Source organism: Oncorhynchus nerka, linkage group LG28, assembly GCF_034236695.1.
Source record: "Oncorhynchus nerka isolate Pitt River linkage group LG28, Oner_Uvic_2.0, whole genome shotgun sequence".
Taxonomy (NCBI): Eukaryota; Metazoa; Chordata; class Actinopteri; order Salmoniformes; family Salmonidae; genus Oncorhynchus; species Oncorhynchus nerka.
Window position 1 is genome coordinate 50,381,343 of NC_088423.1, and position 21,895 is coordinate 50,403,237.

Genomic DNA, 21,895 nt, shown 5'->3' on the forward strand with positions numbered 1-21,895 from the left:
TTTTGAGTCTTTTTTATTTGACGTTTATTTAACCAGGTACGCCAGTTGAGAATAAGTTCTCATTTACAACTGCGACCTGGCCAAGATAAAGCAAAGCAGTGCGACAAAAACAACAACATAGTTACACATAAACAAACGTACAGTCAATAACACAACAGAAAAATCTATATTCAGTGTGTGCAAATGTAGAAGAGTAGGGAGGTAAGGCAATAAATAGGCCATGGAGGCGAAATAATTACAATTTAGCATTAACACTGGAGTGATAGATGTGCAGATGAGATGCAAGTAGAGATACTGGGGTGCAAAGGAGCAAGAGGATAAGTAACAATATGGGAATGAGTTAGTAGGGTGTGCTATTTACAGATTGGCTGTGTACAGGTACAGTGATCGGTCAGCTGCTCTGACAGCTGATGCTTAAAGCTAGAGAGGGAGATATAAGACTCCAGCTTCAGTGATTTTTGCAATTCGTTCCAGTCATTGGCAGCAGAGAACTGGAAGGAAAAGCGGCCAAAGTAAGTGTTGGTTTTGCGGGTGACCAGTGAAATATACCTGCTGGGGCGCTACGAATATACCTGCTGCTACGAGTGGGTGTTGCTATGGTAACCAGTGAGCTGAGATAAGGCGGGGCTTTACCTAGCATAGACTTATAGATTACTTGGAGCCAGTGGGTTTGGCGACAAATATGCAGTGAGGGCCAGCCAACGAGAGTATACAGGTCGTAGTGGTGGGCAGTATATGGGGCTTTGGTGACAAAACGGATGGCACTGTGATAGACTGCATCCAATTTGCTGACTAGAGTGTTGGAGGCTATTTTGTAAAATACATCGCTGTAGTCAAGGTTCTGTAGGATAGTCAGTTTTCCGAGGGTATGTTTGGCAGCATGAGTGAAGGAGGCTTTGTTGCGAAATAGGAAGCCGATTCTAGATCAAATTTTGGATTGGAGATGCTGTTTCCAGAATGGTGTCATCTGCGTAGAGGTGGATTAGTGAATCACCAGCAGCAAGAGTGACATCACTGATATATACAGAGAAAAGAGTCGGCCCGAGAATTAGTGTGTTTGGACAATGGTACTTTGTTGGTGATATGGACACCAAGGAACTTGAAACTTGCATGGCTGTGTGCTTGATTTTATACACCTGTCAGCAAGGGGTGTGGCGGAAGTAGCCTAATTCAAAATCAATTTAATTAACCTTTATTAAACTAGGCAAGTCAGTTCAGAACAAATTCTTATTTACAATGACGGCCTACCCGGGCAAACCCTTCCCTAATCCAGACAATGCTGGGCCAATTGTGCGCCGCACTATAAGACTCCCAATCACGGCCGGTTGTGATACAGCCTGGGATCGAACCAGGGTATGTCTGTTGTGACACCTCTAGCACTGCAATTGCAGTGCCTTAGACTTCTGCACCACTTGGTAGCCCTTGAAGGGGTGTCCACATACTTTTGTGTATATATAGTGTATATGTGACCAACAGATGCATATCTGTATTCCCAGTCATGTGAAATCCATAGATTTGGGCCAATTGAATTAATTTAATTGACTGATTTCGTTATATGAACTCTAACTCTGTAAAATCTTTGAAACTGTTGCATATTCAGTTTATATTTTTGTTTGGTATATGAATCATTGTTAAACATTAAAATACTCCAGAAGAAGTGGAGTAAACAGGATTTTAAAACCATGAAATTGTTTAAAACGTGTATTCATGGATGCCAAGGGAAGCCAAGTTTCCTGCAAAAAAATGGCCTAGGAAAAAAAGTTCTAAATTATTTATATTTTCTCTCTCTGTTTTTCATAAATGTTCTTAAATTCGCAAGAAGCTGAATGTATCTCACCGGAAAAAGTATCCAAGTGAACGAATATGTGACGCTTTGTCTCTGTATGTGAAGCCCATCTATGCTGTCTGGTCAAAAAGAGCATGACTTTGTTGCAGCCCGTAGAATTGAATGCAAGGGAAGCCAGCAAGCATTTGGCTTCCCTTGATAAAAACATAATTTAAAAAAGAGCCAATCAGCATTGAGCTTAACTGAGTGAGCTTAGCTGTGAATGGTCCTGGCGCACCAAATAAAAGTGTCAAGTGTAGCCAGTTTGGATTTGTCTTCACACCAATCACATCACATTAGAAGCCAAATATCATTGACAGAAACTTGAATAGTTGCATCTTGTTGTGTCGTTGTCCTCCGGTGGCTAGCTAGCTAGCTAAAATCTAAAATCGTCCCTTTCCTAAATTAACCATGGATTTTATTTTATTTTATTAGGACCTGTTTTAGTCTTCATTTGGACTAATCTTCCAAGAGTCCTTAAACATTCAAATACAAATTGTAATACGAACACATTTTCACATATAACGGACGTTACAAACAGACATAATACACTAACATATTGACCATAATACTCTAACAGTCTAAAAAAAATGGATTGATTCTTCATCTACCATATTCCAGCACAACTGTCCTATGTATTATATTTACATGGTTTTAAAGTAGTTTTTAAATGTATATATTGAAAGGTTTCTGGTTTGCTCAGATAAATTATTCAATTTCTTTAAATTTGCTCTAAATCAAAATGTTATTTTGGCTGTATCTCACCGGAGATTAGCCATGAATGAAGATAGGGATTTGGACTTGTGGTTTTACTTAATTCTCCGTACTGGCCAATGATTATAACGGCGTATCTTGATCCAAACATTTTTTTTCCTGGCTTGGCTTCCCTGGTGATTTTACCGATACACCACTACTGGTGTTACAGAACACTTGATTAAGTGGTTGCAAGACACCATGTAATGTTTCAAAACATCTCAGGAGGATGTGTTTCAATAATCCAATAAAGTTTTGTTTTTGTATCCTTCACATTGGTGGCAGCTCAGTCCATCACAATGTTATTAGTCATGTTAGAAACATGCTAGAGTATAGCACTGATGTCATCGCCACCAATATCCAATGTGAGAATATTCACTGAGTGTACAAAACATTAGGAACACCTTTCTAATATTGACTTGCACCCCCCTTTTGCCCACAGAACAGTCTCAATTTGTCGGGGCATGGGCTCTACTAGGTATCGAAAACTTTACACAGGGATGCTGTCCCATGTTGACTCCAATCCGTAACTCAGTTGTGTCAAGTTGGCTGGATATCCTTTGGGTGGTGGACCATTCTTGATACACAGGAGAAACTGTTGAGCTTGAAAAACCCAGAAGTATTGCAGTTATTGGCACCTACTACCATACCCCATTCAAATGCACTTAAATCTTTGTCTTGCCCACTCACCCTCCGTATGACAAACATACAGAATCCATGTCTCAAGGCTTAAAAATCCTTCATTAACCATTCTCCTCCCCTTCGAATACACTAATTGAAGTGGATCTAACAACTGACATCAGTAAGGGATAATTGAATACAATGTATTGAGTTCTATGCGTCAATATCCAGTCTGTGGAGGTGAGAGAGAGAGAGAGAGAGAGAGACTGCATTCACGGTGCATGGTAAATGCTGCATTACCTCCACATTTCTATCGTGGAATCGGTAACGCTTCAGCTTTACAGATTGAATAGAGCCCTTTGTAATGGGACAGAGCTGGGCGTGCCTGTTTTGTTTTTGTTGCCTTAGTGTTTGGGACAGAGTAAAAAAAAAACATGACCAGCCATCTAGGCAGGTAAAGAACACTGGTGCCATTTTGTCTGTCCCTTTCACCAAATGATTTACAACTTCCTGGTATTTGGTTTAGCTGTGTGGAAAAATACCCTAGCTGAAAAAGCTTAGAGAGGCTCTCATGTCAAATGTTGTTGAAGTGCTGTGGTTGCAAGTTTACCTGCCTCATCTAAAGCCTCTTCGTTTGGGATGTTGAAGATGTAAAACATGTATGTTGGTCTGATGTGTATGAGGAAGTGAATCCAGATGCAGCATTCTAAGTATTTGTAAAAAAAAAAAAATTAAAAGAAGAGAATTGTTGACAAGCAAGCACCTGTTAAGAAACTAACTGTGGGAACTGTTAGAGTCCACTGGATTGATGATTCATTAAAAAATTGTACGATTCAAAGAAATGATGCAGAGGTTGCAAACTGAATGGTTGACAGGCTGTACATTGAGAAATGCTGTGACTAAATTTAACAAAAATAAGAATAAATTATATTACCAAGCAAATAAAAATTACATAAAACACAATGGAAAAATACTTTGGAGTATCTTAAATTACATATTGAGCAGAATGCCCAATTCATCTTCATTGTTCATTGAAGTTGACGGGTAATTTATAACAAAACCTTTCGATATTGGCAGCCTGTCAATGACTATTTCACGACTAAAGTTCAATCCCTGGCTGTATCACAACCGGCCGTGATCGGGAGTCCCATAGGGCGACGCACAATTGGCCCAGTGTCATCCGGGTTAGGGGAGGGTTTGGCCGGGGTATAGGGCGTCATTGTAAATAAGAAATTGTTCTTAACTGACTTGCCTAGTTTTTTAAAAAAAGACATGAAATGACAACATTGAATTGTGAACCATCATATTTTAATGAAAGAGAAGGATTTGAATTTGGTCAAGTCAGTGTGGGAGAGGTGGAAAATGTATTGTTATCTATCAATAATGATACGCCACCAGGTATAGACAACCTTGATGGGAAACTATTGAGAATGGTAGCAGACTTTATTGCGCCCCCTATTTGATATATTTGATATATCTTTAACCATACCTAAAGGAGTGTGTGTATCCACGGGCATGGAAGGAAACTAAAGTCATTCCAGTGCCAAAAAAAAGTTAAGAACCCTTTTCTGGCTCTAACAGCCACCCAATCAGTTTGCTGCCTGTTCTTAGTAAATTGATAGGGAGGATTGTGTTTGACCAAATACAATGCTATTTTTCAGAGAACAAGTCAACTACTGATTTTCAGCAGGCATAGCGAAGGGCACTCAACTCTTACGGCACTGACTCATTTGACTCATGATTGGTTAAAATAAATGGGTAATATAATGATAGTTGGAGCTATATTATTAGATTTCAGTGCACCCTTTGATGTTATTGATCATAAGTAGGGTTGCACATTTTGGGGAATATTCAGAGGTGGAAACTTTCCGTGGGAATTAACGGGAATATATGGGAATTAACGGAAATATATGCAAATTCATATTAATACCATTTATTTGTAGAGGTTTTTTGCATTGGATATATTTACCATATCATATGGAGACAGAAACATAAACCTTTTACCTTATCATAAGTAGACATAATTGCAAATGATTCAATTCTTCCAATAGAAATTTTAAAAACTATTTAGTTACGAATTGAACTTTAATGATCCATCACATTTCCCAAAAACATTTTCAACATACATCTGTAAAATGACAGTCTAGAAACTAAAGCTTTGGTTGTCTTCCTCTCATGCTTCCATGTCTTCTCCCTGGACCTCCTCAATGTCCATCTCTTGAGCATCAGACTATGAGGCTCATCTTCACTGTCACTTTCCAACCTTGATGAGAATGGCTCGTTGTCAGGCTCAAAAAGCTTCAAATTTGCCCAGTTGGCCACCAATTTTTCAACCCTTGTATTGGTCAGCCTATTGTGTGATTTGTTGAGCTCTGAGGCAGCTGATGTTGGTGGGATTTGGAGGATGATGGAGGCAACAGGGGAAAGAGCCTCAGATCCACAAAGTCCCTTCCACCAGGTGGCTGATGAGATATGCTGGCACAACTGCCATATTGCATCTCCATCCCAAAGCCCTTGCTTGGAAGTGTACTTCGCCAGACTGCCAAGAACCTTGCCCTCATCCAGGCCAAATTGGCGAGACACGATAGGCCTTGTTGATCTCTGCACCAGACAGGATGCTCTTGCCAGCATACTTGGGGTCCAACATTGTACGCTGCTGCGAGTATGGGCTTCAGGCAGAAGTCTTCACGCTTTTTGATGTATTTCAGAACTGCAGTTTCCTCTGCTTGGAGTGACAGTGAAGTGGGCAGGGCAGTACAGATTTCTTCTCTTACATCTGCAAGCAGTCTGAACATCAGACAGGATGGCATTGTCTCCCTCAATCCGTGCAATGGCTACTGCTATAGGTTTCAGGAGTTTCAGGCTGCTTACCGCTCTTTCCCAAAATACATCATCCAGGAGGATCCTCTTGATGGGGTTGTCCATATCGGTAGACTGTGATATGGCCATTTATTGGAGAGACTACTTCAGGTGTTGCTGGTGCAGCTTCAATGTGGTTCTCTTATTCTTCTCACTTTGCTTGGTGAGGTAGATTGCTGCTATAACTTGATGACGCATCACATACTTAACCATTTCCTTGGCTCTCTTGTAGTGTATCCATTGTTTTCAGTGCCATGATGTCCTTGAGGAGCAGATTCAATGCATGAGCAGCACAGCCAATGGGTGTGAAGTGAGGGTAGGACTCCTCCACTTTAGACCAAGCAGCCTTCATGTTCGCAGCATTGTCTGTCACCAGTGCAAATACCTTCTGTGGTCCAAGGTCATTGATGACTGCCTTCAGCTCATCTGCAATGTAGAGACTGGTGTGTCTGTTGTCCCTTGTGTCTGTGCTCTTGTAGAATACTGGTTGAGGGGTGGAGATTATGTTGTTAATTATTCATTGTCCACAAACATTCGACCACCCATGATGATTGCAATACAGTCTACTTTCTCTATGATTTGCTTAACCTTCACTTGAACTCTATTGAACTCAGCATCCAGCAAATGAGTAGATAAACCACGTCTGGTTGGAGGGGTGTATGCTGGGCAAAGAACATTCATAAATCTCTTCCAATACACATTGCCTGTGAGCATCAGAGGGGAACCAGTTGCATAGACAGTTCTAGCAAGACATTCATCAGCATTTCTCATTGAGTCAAAAAACTTCTGATTCGAGGAGGACCATGAGCTGTTGCTATCGATAAGGTGTCTGATTCATAATTTTCACCTCGAATAGAAGTAGAGGAACTTTTGTCAGAGGTTGCTTGTTGTGAGCCATGAGGGAACTTTATGTACTTGGCCAGATGATTCTGCACCCTTGTTGCATTCTTCACATATGATTTGATACAGTATTTGCAAATGTACACAGCTTTTCCTTTTACATTAGCTGCAGTGAAATGTCTCCACACATCAGATAGTGCCTGTGACATTTTCCTGTAAAGATTAGAAAATGTTTAATAAAAATAAATAAAAAATACAATTCCATGTACAGATAAATAGTTAAGCAGTTAGATTAAACAACGCATTTGTAAGATAAATGTTTTAAAATGTATGGGAACAGGTGAATTGACACTCCTCAGTTAGCAGGCTCAAGCAAGCTAAAAACCCACATGGTAGCAAAAACTAACTAGCAGAAATTGTTAACAAGTTAGACATTATTTAAACACCCTTTGCTGTAGACTGCTATTACTAGTTAACAAAAAAATAATGTATGTCATATAAAATCTATTCACCCCACCCAGTATTATAATCAAAATTTACCAGAAAGTATGTAGTCCTTGGCTCAGACAGTGTAGTTGTGTGGGCTTAATAGCATCTCACTAGTGTGCAAGATCTTGAGAATCAGCTGCACATGTGATGGAAGAATGCACTGTGCATGCAGAGGGTTGCAATTCCATTGAATTGGGGATAGTTTAACCAAAATATACCACAAGACCTAGAGTTGCTTTTTTGAGTAACTTTTTTGATGAATTTAAGCAGAATTCTAGGAATTCACAGGCTTAACTTCCCATGGAAAATGTCCAGAAAAATTCAGGAAATATACTGGAAAGTTTCTGACCCTTTGCAACCCTAATCATTTGCTATGAATTCACATCACCTGCCGTCACATCCAATAGAAACCCGGAGTGGGTTCTTCAATGGAAGCTTCTCTAACATCAGATATGTAGTGTGGTGTCTCTCAGGGAAGTTGCCTTGGGTCGTTACTCATCTCTATTTTACAAAATATTTGGCACTGGTTTTACACGAAGCTAGAGTGACTAAAATGTATTCGGAAAGTATTAAGACCCCATGACTTTTTCCATATTTTATTATGTTACAGCCTTATTCTAAAATGGATTAAATAAATAAAAATCCTCATCAATCTACACAATACCCCATAATGACAAAGTGAAAACAGATTTGTAGACATTTTTGCAAATGTATTACAAATAAAAAACAGAAATACCTCATTTACATAAGTATTCAGACCCTTTGCTATGAGACTCGAAATTGAGCTCAGGTGCATCCTGTTTCCATTGATCATCTTTGAGTTGTTTCTACAACTTGATTGGAGTCCACCTGTGGTAAATTCAATTGATTGGACATGATTTGGAAAGGCACACACCTGTCTATATAAGTATCCACAGTTGACAGTGCATGTCAAAGAAAAAAAACAAGCCATGATGTTAAAGGAATTGTCCTAGGAGCTCAGAGACAGGATTGTGTCGAGGCTCAGGTCCAGGTAAGGGTACCAAAACATTTCTTCAGCATTGAAGGTACCCAAGAACACAGTGGCCTCCATCATTCTTAAATGGAAGAAGTTTGGAACCACCAAGACTCTTCCCAGAGCTGTCCGCCTGGCCAAACTGAGCAATCGGGGGAGAATGGCCTTGGTCAGGAAGGTGGCCAAGAACCCGATGTTCACTCTGACAGAGCTCCAGGGTTCCTCTGTGGAGATAGGAGAGCCTTCCAGAAGGACAACAATCTCTGCAGCACTCCACCAATAAGGCCTTTATGGTAGAGTGGTCAGGCGGAAGAGACTCCTCAGTAAAAGGCACACAACAGCCCGCTTGGAGTTTGCCAAAAGGCACCTAAAGACTCTCAGACCATGAGAAACAAGATTCTCTGGTCTGATGAAACCAAGATTGGACTCTTTGGCCTGAATGCCAAGCGTCACGTCTTGAGGAAACCTGGCACCATCCCTATGGTGTAGTATGGTGTTGGAAGCATCATGTTACGAGGATGTTTTTCAGCGGCAGGGACCGGTCGACTAGTCAGGATCGAGGGAAAGATGAACAGAGCAAAGTACAGAGAGATCTTTTATGAAAACCTGCTCCAGAGTGCTCAGGTCCTCAGACTGGAACCAAGGTTCACCTTCCAACAGGAGAACAACCCTAAGCACACACCCAAGACAACGCAGGAGTGGCTTAAGGACAAGTCTCTGAATGTCCTTCAGTGGCCCAGCCAGAGCCCGAACTTGAACCCGATCGAACATCTCTTTAGACACCTGAAAATAGCTGTGCAGCGATGCTTCCCATCCAACCAGACAGAGCTTGAGAGGATCTTCAGAGAAGTATGGGAGAACCATCCCAAATACAGGTGTGTCAAGATTGTAGCATCATACCCCAAAAGACTTGAGCCTGTAATCGCTGCCAAAGGTGATTCAACAAAGTACTGAGTAAAGGGTTGGTATACTTGTGCAAATGTGAAATTTCAGTTTATTTTTTATAAATTTGCAACACTTTCTAAAAACCTGTTTTTGCTTTGTCATTGTGGGGTATTGTGTGTTGATTGATGAGGGGGGGGGAAATAATTGAATCCATTTTTGAAAAAGGATGTAACATAACAAAATGTGGTAAAAGTCAAGGGGTCTGAATACTTTCCAAAGGCACAAGTAAGGCAGTTAACAACAACTGCTCTCCGGGCGCCAATGACATAGACGTCGATTAAGGCAACACCTCTCTGATTCAGAGTTGTTGGGTTAAATGCGGAAGAAACACTTCTGAATAATTTTTATTTAACCTTTATTTGACTAGGCAAGTCAGTTAAGAACAAATTCTTATTGACAATGACGGCTTGGGAACAGTGGGTTAACTACCTTATTCGGGGGTAGCACAACAGATTTGTACCTTGTCAACTCGGAGATTCAATCTAGCAACCTTTCAGTTACTGGCCCAACGCTCTTACCACTAGGCTAACTTCCTACCCATAAAATGCATTTAGTTGTGCAACTGACATGGTATCCCCTTTCCCTTTCCCTAGATCCTGATATCTTCTTCGGGCTAGGTGTCCCACTAGCGGGACAACTTCCGGTGAAACTAGAGGGTGCACAATTCAAATAAATAATCATACAAATTATGGATATTAAACATTTAGGTACATATAAGTGTCTTATATCAGTTGAAAGCATACATTCTTGTTAATCTAACTGCACTGCCTGATTTACAGTAGCCATTACAGGGAAAGCATGCTATGTGATTGTTTGAGGACGACGCCCCACATCAAAATATTTTTCAACCGGAACAGGTTTCATAAATTCACAAATAGCGATTAAATATTCACTTACTTTTTGAAAATCTTCCTATGATTTGTCATCTAAAGGGTTCCAGCTATAACATGTAGTGTCATTTTGTTAGAAAAAAATCCTTCTTTATATCCCAAAAAGTCTGTTTAGTTGGCGCCATCGATTTGAGTAATCCACTCGTTTCTCGCAGAGAAAGGAATCCGAAAATCTACCCCAAAACTTTGTTTCAACAAGTCAAAATACATTTCTATTTATTCATCAGGTACCCTAAAATGTAATCAAACTATAATATTTCTTATGGAAAGAAGTAATGTTTAATAGGAAACCGATTTTAGCAGGTACGTTCTGTCTTCATCATGCGCGCATACACGGATTTCCAAGACTGTGTCCCTGTCCTAAAACTGATATTTATTAATCGTTTTGGAAGTTACAAGCCTGAAACCTTGAACATAGACTGCTGACACCCTGTGGAAGCCACAGGAATTGCATCATGGGAGCTAGAATTCAGTATGCCCCTATACTTTCCATTGTAAGAGCATGGGCTCTCAAAAAAAGAAAATTTCCGGTTGGTTTTTCTTTGGATTTTCTCCTACCATATCTATTGTGGTATATTCTCCTACATTATTTTAACATTTCCACAAATTTCAAAGTGTTTTCTTTCCAATGGTACCAAGTATATGCATATCCTGGCTTCAGGGCCTGAGCAACAGGCAGTTTACTTTGGGTCGTCATTCAGGTGGAAATTGAGAAAAAAAATTGCAACCTCCCACTCTTTTGTTGATGGACTCACTACACTAAGTCATATGTCAGAGGTGAGGACTTGGTGATGTCATAGTGGAGCGTTAGCTCTGAGCATGACTAGATGAGTGACACACAGCATCCACATGGCGTCACGTCTGCTCCACGTCAACATCCAGACCATCCATCTGGAGAGCTCCTAAAATCACCACACGTTTCTTTCCTTCTCTAATGAAGGGGAAAAGGATTGGATCGGAACGCAATTTCACCGCTGTATACGTAAAGCATCTGTTCCATTCGTCCATTCATCCTCCACTCCTATATCTCAAGGATTTCTGTATTGAAACGACTTGTACTCACCTTGATCCAATCAAAGGCCGTAAGCAATAGGAACTTTACTTGGCTTGTTTTCCCGATCCTTGAGTAAAGAACCATAGAAATGTCCATTGTAAACCATAGTCAGCCCTAGGGTGTGGAGACCTATATTTACACGCAGACAGAGAGAACAGAAAGGCCCGAGGTGGCCCCCATATTTATGCTCTTGATAAACCAGGGTTCCACACGCCCTTGCCCCAGCAGCTGCAATTTATGCTGTTACCAGTCTACCACTATATTATACTTTTGGATTGCTTTCAAACCCAACAAAACTAGCATACCATTCTAAAATGTGCATACAATAATTGACAGTTGATGCTCCACCTCTTAGTGAAGCTCTTGGAAACCTGCTTCTCCATATCTAGATGTGTTTGGTTACCCATACCTCTTCTGTGAGTGCGTTCCTAAAAAACCTTGCTGTGCTGTTTGACTTGGCAAGGATTCTAATGTACAGGATGCACTTAGAGAACATTCTGCTTTTATGAGTTTACAGAAACAAGTTACACACACACACACATACACACACATAGTGGCAAATATAAACACAATAACGTGATATGCTTCCCCATGTGATATCAATAATGTAGAGTGAAATGCTACTGTAGGCTCATGGTGCCTCCAACAAAGTTCACAATTATATATTGATGCTATAGGTGATATCATACGATCGTATATTACAAAAGCGCCTGAAAGTGTATGCACCTCAACCCCTTTAACCCTGCCTGTGTAGCTAACCCTTTCTGGTGAGGGCCTAGAGGTCAGTTCTCCAGACAGAAAATAAGGCCTGATATCTTTGAGACTAGCTGCCTTTTCTCTGTCAGTTATCTGAGTGTGGAAAAAAGTGGCCGATGTCCCGGTTTTATCTAAATGTTCTGTCTAGGATGTGATGGGACACCGCATTATCAGTTTGGGAGAGGGGAGTGGATAGCAGAGAGAAGCGAGTGTGTGACTGGTGCAGCCATGAACACCCACCGAGATAAAATGGGAATGAAGGTGTCTGTCTGCAAGCAGAGGAGACAAAGAATGTCCCATGATTCTTTTAGATGCTAGTACTTTCTTAGATCTCTTTATGAAGTCCTATGTTTTTGCTATCAAAGGGGAAATGCAATTTCCTATTCATACCTTCACACTTCATATAAATCAAATACAATTGTATTGGTCGCGTACACATATTTTGCAGATGTTATCATGGGTGTAGCGAAATGACTCCTAGCACCATCTGTGCAGTAATACATGCAAATCACCAAAACAAAAAGAAAGGAATTAAGAAAGAATGAGCAATGTCATAGTCCGGAATATAAATATGTACAGTGGAAAGAAAAAAGTATGTGAACCCTTTGGAAATACCTGGACTTCTGCGTAAATTGGTCATTAAATTTGATCTGATCTTCATCTAGGTCACAACATTAGAGAAACAGTCTGCTTAAACTAATAACACACAAACAATTACACGTTATCATGTCTTCATTGAACACACCATGTAAACATACTTTTTACCCTTGGATTTAATATCTGGTTGACCCTCCTTTGGCAGCAATAACCTCAACCAAACATTTTCTGTAGTTGCGGATTGGACCTGCACAACTGTCAGGAGGAATTTTGAACCATTCCTCTTTACAAAACTGTTTCAGTTCAGCAATATTCTTGGGATGTCTAGTGTGAACTGGTCTCTTGAGGTCATGCCACTGCATCTCAATCGGGATGAGGTCAGAACTCTGACTGGGACATTTCAGAAGGTTTATTTTCTCTGTTGAAGCCATTCTGTTGTTGATTTACTTCTGTGTTTTAGGTCATTGTCCTGTTGCATCTCCCAACTTCTGTTGAGCTCCAATTGGAAGACAGATAACCTAACATTCTCCTGCAAAATGTCTTCATAAACTTGGGAATACATGTTTCCGTCAATGATAGCAAGCTGTCCAGGCCCTGAGGCAGCAAAGCAGCCCCAAACTATGATGCTGTCTCCACCATACTTTACAGTTGGGATGAGGTTTTGATGTTGGTGTGTTCAGTATGAAAAATAACATCAAAACATTTGAATAAACTAAATGAGTATGACCTGTATCAGATTATAAATCAAAACTTCAGTTGCATAAAAGGATACTGTGTAATATGCAATTTTTTGTTCACCTGTGTTTTTGAAAGTATACTTATACATTTTGTGGACATTTAGGTTAAATATACAGTACCAGTTAAAAGTTTGGACATACCTACTCATTCAAGGGTTTTTCTTTATTTTTACTATTTTCTACATTGTAGAATAATAGTGAAGACATCAAAACTATGAAATAACACATATGGAATCATGTAGTAACCAAAAAAGTTTTAAACAAATCTAAATATATTTTATATTTGTGATTCTTCAAAGTAGCCACAGTTTTGTACTATCTTGGCATTCTCTCAACCAGCTTCACGAGGAAGTCACCTGGAATGCATTTCAATTAACAGGTGTGCCTTGTTAAAGTTAATTTGTGGAGTTTTTTCCTTTTTATTAATGCGTTTGAGCCAATCAGTTGTGTTGTGACAAGGTAGGGGTGGTGTACAGAATATATCCCTATTTGGTAAAAGACCAAGACCATATTATGGCAAGAACAGCTCAAATAAACAAAGGCAAACGCCAGTCCATCATTACTTTAAGACATGAAGGTCAGTCAATCCGGAACATTGAATGTTTCTTGAAGTGCAGTCGCAAAAACCATCAAGCGCTATGATGAAACTGGCTCTCATGAGGACTGCCACAGGAAAGAAAGACCCAGAGTTACCTCTGCTGCAGAGGATAAGTTCATTAGAGTTAACTGCACCTTAGATTGCAGCCCAAATAAATGCTTCACTGAGTTCAAGTAACAGACACATCTCAACATCAACTGTTCAGAGGTCAAATTGCTGCAAAGAAACCACTACTAAAGGACACTGTCATTAATCCTGGGAGGGTCAAAGGATCAGGGTACGGTGGATCAGCTCGATAGAGATCTCTCCCTCACGCAGAGGGGGGAGGGATGAATGTGGGGCTTTTATGACACCTAGTATTGGTGTTTGGAATGTCTTTGTGGATTATGAAGAGTTTACAGCCCAAAACAAGATCAAATAAATGAGCCTGGGACAATATATTTCATCATCTGAATGGGTGGGAATAATGATGGATGGAATATGAAAATTAAATGTCTATTTTATGATGTTATTAAAAGTTCAATGAAGATGTTATAATGAAAACATTTTAACTTGAAGAGTTTGTGTACTTGTTTACATACTTTACGTAGTGTAGAAAATATCCAGATTAAAGAGAATGTTTTTGTGACGGTAAGTGATTTTATTTGTCTAAACGAGATCATAGTAAAGTCTAATACCTTGCCTCGTAACTAGCTACGCCCAAGGGAACCCAGAGAGCGTGTCATGAAGACGGAAACACGCCTTTTTACCCAAGGGTATAAAGCATGCGAGTTAAGACTTAACATACTAGACCAGATGAACGCGCCCTGCAGCCGAGGTCTACTGATAAGTCACAAACCCAAACGCAACACCAGGCTGAAGAAGACAAAGGAACCTCTTAACAATCAACGTAGCTGTCCTAAGTACTGTATCTAGGAAGGTGAATTCAAGCAGGACCACCCCGTTATTCCCTTCAGGTCATCGTTTGTCTACACTGCTCTCATTGCCATGCTGGGATCATCTACACGTCTGATTAGCCGTCCTGAGACGACCACTCTTACAGAACGAGTGCAAGGAAACAGACAACTAAGAGAAAGGACATTGTGAACAATCAGAGACTTACACCTGAGGACAAAAGACCAGAACAATGTGGCCTCCTGGGTGTTGCAGTGGTCTAAGGCACTGCATCGCAGTGCTAGCTGTGCCACCAGAGATTCTGGGTTCGAGCCCAGGCTCTGTCGCAGCCGGCCGCAACCGGGAGGCCCATGAGGCGGCGCACAATTGGCCCAGCGTTTTCCGGGTTAGGGAGGGTTTGGGATATCCTTGTCTCATCGTGCACTAGCGACTCTTGTGGCGGGCCGGGCACAGTGCACGTTGACCAGGTTGCCAGGTGTATGGTGTTTCCTCTGACACATTGGTGTGGCTGGCTTATAGGTTGGATGGGCATTGTGTCAAGAAGCATTGCGGCTTGGTGGGGTTGTGTTTCGGAGGATGCATGGCTCTCTACCTTCGCCTCTCCTGAGTCCGTACAGGAGTTGCAGCGATGAGACAAGACTAACTACTACCAATTGGATACCACAAAATTGGGGAGAAAAGAGGGATAAAAAAAGAAAGAGAAAAAAAAGACCAGGCCAATCCAGAGACATCCAACGGAGATCTCCAACAGAGATCTTCAACACATAAATGCATGCATTGCACTTCTTACCATGAGGGTGGCTGTTCAGGGCAAGGTATTAGGGCTAAACTAAGCATAGTTTACTAATGTTGTTTTCTCTTTTGCTCTCTTTCTTTAAATCTCCATCTTGTGTAACACTTGTCATATTTTGTTGGTCAGCCATGGACCTGTTGTCATTGTATTAAGTTCTAATCAATAACCTAGACTGTGTGTGTATTTATCTTATGTTATCATTTAGCTTCTTAAAAATTTGTGTGGTACAGAATGTTTAGTGAGACCCGGGTTTGTGCAGATTTAAAGGATTATGCGGACTTTTTAGAGTACCAGACGCAGGCGGCAAATTGAAGATTCGTGTGCTTAGACAAACATTATGGATCACACCTGGTTCAGTTCAATCCTCTGAAAAGGTATTTACAAAACATAAGAGATTCATACTGATAAGTACAGAACACATAAAATAAATATGTTTTGTGGAATTATCTAAGATTGTACATGTAATGGAATAGACATACAGACAGTGCAGAATGGAGATACTTATCTGTAAACGTTTTTCTTAGCACATGCCCCCAAGTTTAGTCTCTATAGCAGAGGAACGCTTGTCACCTCTCAAACAGGGCCAATCACTAGGGCCAGCTCACAAGTTTGAGCTTTTTAGACACCGTTCCTAATCAACACTAAAAGCAAAATCACTTTGAAAACATAAAAACAAAAACAAATGATCGCTTCAACACAGACCGCAAACTGGTTACCGCAAAGCTTAAGTAGGTTACCGAAAAGGGAATCTGAATGCTGTTCGCTAGAAGAGTCCAGTGTTTCAGTCTATGTAAAGGTGCTTATTGTATTTCTTTACAGCGCATACATCATTTCAGATTTTCGATATTGATCAAATCTCAAATCTAATGCAAAGGCATTTTAGAAGCATTGCCTCTATAGCTAATACACTCATTCATTCTTCATCGCGCAATCTTCTAAACTCCCAACATTTAATGCCAAGATGTTTCTATTTATTTTTTATTATACTTTTGTAATGCTTTGTGTGACGTGGATCATAATTACAGTTACAGTCTCAGGTTGCGTGATCCTCGTAATGTTACATGGAAAATACAACTAACGGGATGCAGAATTACATGTATAATCACACTCGCACAAATGCGACCAGTTATTTTTCGTATTTGCATTTAATTCCTTTCACTGGCAAATACGAGTGACCTGCTGGCACTTTAGAGCCCACAATGTCCTTATGTATGCTAACGCTAGCTTGAAACAATTAGTGAGTGGATTCATTTTTTAATAAATTTTTAATGAAATAAAAAAATTGGGCCCTATTAATTTCTGAGTACTTTTAACTCGGATCTCGTACCTGCGTACATGGACAGAGAATTGCGTAGTTGGTATGCAAAATACGTGCATGTAGGCATGTCTGCTGATAAGGAAATTATTGACTGCTATGATAGAAATTCTGATATATTCTTGACTTAATTCTGGAAACGGTAACTCATTAAAACAAACTTTTCCTGTGGTGCCCCAGGTTACTAATGTGTTAATTGTTACATTATTAACTGAAACACGTAATAATTAAACATGGCAAATTATTCAATAAATACCATGTCATCAAATGAATGATAGTCACTTCACAACAACACTAATAAGAAGAGACTTGCCTGGGCCAAGAAACACGAGCAACGGACATTAGACCAGTGGAAATCTGTCCTTTGAGTCTATATTTGAGATGTTTGGTTCCAACTGCTGTGCCTTTGTGAGACGCAGAGTAGGTGAATGGATTATATCCACATGTGTGGGTCCCACCATGAAGCAGGTGGTGTGATGGTGTGTGGGTGCTTTGCTGGTGACACTGTCATTGATTTATTTAGAATTCAAGGTACACTTAACCAGTATGGCTACAACAGCATTCTGCAGTGATATGCCATCCCATCTGGTTTGCGCTTAGTGGGACTATAATTTGTTTTTCAACAGGACAATGACCTCAAACACACATCCAGGTCATGTAAAGGCTATTTGACCAAGAAGAAGAGTGATGGAGTCCTGCATTAGATGACCTGGCCTCCACAATCACCCAACCTCAACCCAATTGAGATGGCTTGGGATGAGTTGGACCGCAGAATGAAGGAAAAGTAGCCAACAAGTGCTCAGCATATGTGGGAATTCCTTCAAGACTGTTGGAAAAGCATTCCTCATGAAGCTGGTTGAGAGAAAGCCAATAGTGTGCAAAGCTGTAATCAAGGCAAAGGGTGGCTATTATATATAAAGATTAATAGATATTAAATAACAAAATATAGTCGTTGCATAAGTATTCAACCCCCTGAGTCAATACATGTTAGAAACACCTTTGGCAGAGACTACAGCTGTGAGACTTCTTGAGTAAGTCTCGAAGAGCTTTGCACACCTGGATTGTGCAATATTAGCCCTTTATTATATTCACAATTCTTCAATCTCTGTCAAGATGTTGGTGCTCATCACTACAAAGCAATTTTCAAATCTTGCCATAGATTTTCAAGCATATTTAAGTCAACTGTAACTTGGCCACTCAGGAACATTCTGTATTCTTAGTAAGCAACACGTGTAGATTTGGCCTTGCGTTGTAGGCTATTGTCCTGCTGAAAGGTGAATTCATCCCCCAGTGTCTGTTGTAAAGCAGACTGAAGCAGGTTTTCCTCTAGAATTTTGCCTGTGCTTAGCTCCACACCGTTTATTTTAATCCTAAAAATCTCTTCAGTATTTGCCGATGTCAAGCATACCCATACCATGATGCAGCCACCACTGCTTGAAAATAAGGCGGCAGTTACTCAGTGATGTCTTGTGTTGGATTTGCCCCAACATTGCATTTCGGCATTCTGTATATTTATATTATTCTTTTCACTCTGTCATTTAAATAATTCTCGTGGAGTCACTACAATCTTGTTGATCCATCCTCAGTTTTCTCCCATTACAGCCATTGAAGTCTGTAACGGTTTTACAATCACCAATGGCCTCATGGTAACATTCCTGAGCAGTTTCATTCCTGTCCTGCAACTTAGTTCAGAAGGACCCATGTATCTTTGTGTCTGGGTGGTTTAATACATAATCCACAGCATAATTATTAACTTCACTATGCTTAAAGAGATATTCAATGTCTGATTTGATATTGTTACCGACCAATCACTGGCATTTTATGAGGCTTTGATAGGCTCCCTGGTCTTTGTAGTTGAATCTGTGCTTGAAATTCAAAACTTACTGAGGGACCTTACAGATGTATGTACTGTATGGGGACAGAGGAAGGGTTAGTCATGTTAACCCCTATTATTTCCCACAGAGTCCATGTTACATATTCTGTGATTTGTTAAACCAAATTTTACTCCTGAGCTAATTATTTCAGCTTGCCTTAACAAAAGGGCTGAATACTTATGCAATAACTATATATTAGTTAACATATCTAATTAATCTCTATTTTCTTTCCACTGACAGAGTATTGAGTTCATTGTTGACAATAAATTACAATTAAATACATTTTAAATCACACTTAACACAATTTGAAGAGATAAAAGGGGTATGAATACTCTGCAAAGCACTGTATACTTAGATTTTAATTGATCACTCAAGCAGAGTTTCATAAAAATAAAACAAATGGTTTAACTTGAAAACAATTGCAACTCATGCATCATAAATTATATACATTTGTGAAAGTAATGTATGTGTAAATCTTAAAAGGTGCAATATGCATAAATCGCTCTGCCATTTCCTGGTTGCTAAAATTCGAATACTCGCCTAATTTCAGTTTGTGACAAAACAAGGAGTCATTGTACCATCTAAACTGCTGTGAGATATATTTTCCATAACCAAAAATATTGTATTTTCAGCTGTTTGCTGGTGTACAAAAATAAACAAAAACTAAATTTAAGAACTGGAAGAATAAAAATATCGCACATTGAACAATCTACCGCTTCTTAACTTGCTTTCAATGAGAATCATAGATCCATAACTGGATCGGGTCACCCAAAAAGTTACATATTGTAGCTTTAAAAGGCTTTTAGATTGGGGTTGCAGATGTCCTTGAAATTACTTGCAAATAGGCCTATTTATCTGGAATTTATACTGTTTTACGTGATATATTGACGCTCTCTAGTGGCCAAAACGGGAAAAAAATAGATCTGAAAACCTACAGCTCCCATAATGCGTTTCTTTATTGCCAACATTTCCGCATTGAAGGCATGCATTTACAGTAGCTAGCTATTAACTTGTTTCGCCGTATAAAAGCTATACTAACATTACATTTATTTGTAACCTGTTGATAGCGGCAATGAACAGTGAAGGTATCAAGGCGATATTGCTCGACTTGGATAACACGCTCATTGATACAGCGGGTGCCGGTGGAGTGGCCATTCAAAAAGTGAGTAGCACGGCCGTTTCATGACATTCCATTTTTCCCCTCGAGTAAAGTAGGCTTACAGGTACTTGATTCGATTGTCATTTGCTTGATCAAAACATTCCCTGGGTTGTTTATGTACACATATTACGATCAGCATTGATTTCCTTGTTTCCTAGGTCACGGAGCTCTTGAAGACAACATTAGACCATGAACACACCATTGCCATTTGTGACAGATTTAAGCACAAGCTCCATCACGAGACCTTTGACCCAGCTGGTGGTAGGACAATAGATGAGGTGCGGATCAGCCACTGGGAGGAGAGCATCCAGGAGGTTATGGATGGGAGTCCCAGCTCTAACCCCACCCTTGCCAGTGAGTGCTACTACCAATGGAAGAACACTCGCCTGGAGCTTCTAACCATAACACCTCCAGTACTTACCCTGCTGAAGCAGCTGAGGACCAGCCACAAACTGCTGCTGCTGACCAATGGAGAGACCCAGACACAGAGGGAGAAGGTAGTGGCGTTGGGGTGTCAGGGGCTGTTTGATGCTGTGGTGGTGGGGGGAGAGCATGCAGAAGAGAAGCCAGCCCGCTCCATCTTCAACCATTGCTTTGGCCTGCTCGCGGTGCAGGCTCACGACTGTGTTATGGTGGGAGACTCCCTGGACACAGACATTGTCGGGGGGTTTAATGCAGGGGTTAGAGCCACAGTGTGGATTAATAACGGAGGGGTGTGTCCACCTGAGGGATCTGTCAATCCAGACTACACCATTCCCTCTGTGCTGGATTTACCTGAGGTGCTGGCCAAGTTTAAGTGAAAGTACGGGGAACAATGTCTAAACCAATCACATGAAGATTGTTTCCAAAGGCCTGAGTTAATGAAAACACTTTTTTTTTTTGTAAAAGGGATTGTCAAAATCAAAATCATCTTATTTTCTTTCATATTCAATCTGGATGAAAGACAAAATTACTTTACAGCAACAATTATTTGCTTACCTATCAAAATTCTGTTTCATTGTTCATTGTCTCTACTCTCTAATGCAGCTAATGTATAATTCTGTCAATTTATGTTATCTGTTGGTGGAGGTAGGTATTACATATAGTTTACTGGAAATATGAAGCTGAAGCCTGTGCACAGGTCCGAAACAACTGAGCCACTTGAATGTGTCGTGATTGTCATTCTGAAAAGTAAATGTCAAAACTCACTTTCCCTAGTGGTCACATGAATCAACTTTGTCTAATGCTTAAAATACACCATCAAAGTGTATTTTCTTACAGAATGTCACTCTAAATAGACTGATTGACAGTATTGTATGCTGATAAATACTCTGAGGGAAAATGTACTTGATATGATTGTGATGTGTTGTCTCACCTAGCCCCCTTAAGATGAATGTACTAATTATAAGTCTCTGTGTATAGAGCGTCTGCAAAATGACAAATGTTATTTATATATTACAGTTACTGTGCAATATCTTTAAAAAAAAATGGTAGATTCCAACTATCCTTTGACTTATCTCTTAACTCAGCCATTATTTATGATAGGTCAGAGACCATTTTTTATTTTTCACCTTTATTTAACCAGGTAGGCCCAGTTGAGAACGAGTTCTCATTTACAACTGTGACCTGGCCAAGATAAAGCAAAGCAGTGCGACAAAAACAACAACACAGAGTTACACATGGGATAAACAAACGTACAGTCAATAACACAATAGAAAAATCTATATACAGTGTGTGCAAATGTAGTAAGATTATGGAGGCAATAAATAGACCATAATGGCGAAATAATTACAATTTAGCATTAGCACTGGAGTGATAGATGTGCAGATGAAGCTGTGCAAGTAGAGATACTGGGGTGCAAAAATAAATAACAATATGAGGATGAGGTAGTTGGGTGGGCTATTTACAGATGGGCTGTGTACA

General features: G+C 40.1%; 1 protein-coding gene across 1 annotated transcript; it reads left to right on the forward strand.

Annotated features, from left to right (window-relative positions):
• Positions 1 to 19,801: 19,801 nt before the first annotated feature.
• Positions 19,802 to 21,488, forward strand: nanp (N-acetylneuraminic acid phosphatase). Its single transcript, XM_029639742.1, has 2 exons — positions 19,802 to 19,996; positions 20,152 to 21,488. The coding sequence occupies exons 1-2, from the start codon at positions 19,907 to 19,909 to the stop codon at positions 20,791 to 20,793; spliced, it is 732 nt and encodes a 243-aa protein (XP_029495602.1). The 5' UTR covers positions 19,802 to 19,906; the 3' UTR covers positions 20,794 to 21,488.
• Positions 21,489 to 21,895: the final 407 nt, after the last annotated feature.

What these genes read in the sequence shown, in the direction of transcription:
- nanp (XM_029639742.1), top strand. Translation starts at nt 19,907, where the DNA reads ATGAACAGTGAAGGTATCAAGGCGATATTGCTCGACTTGGATAACACG. An exon ending in GTGGAGTGGCCATTCAAAAA is followed by an intron (nt 19,997 to 20,151) that starts GTGAGTAGCACG and finishes CTTGTTTCCTAG; the next exon opens with GTCACGGAGCTCTTGAAGAC.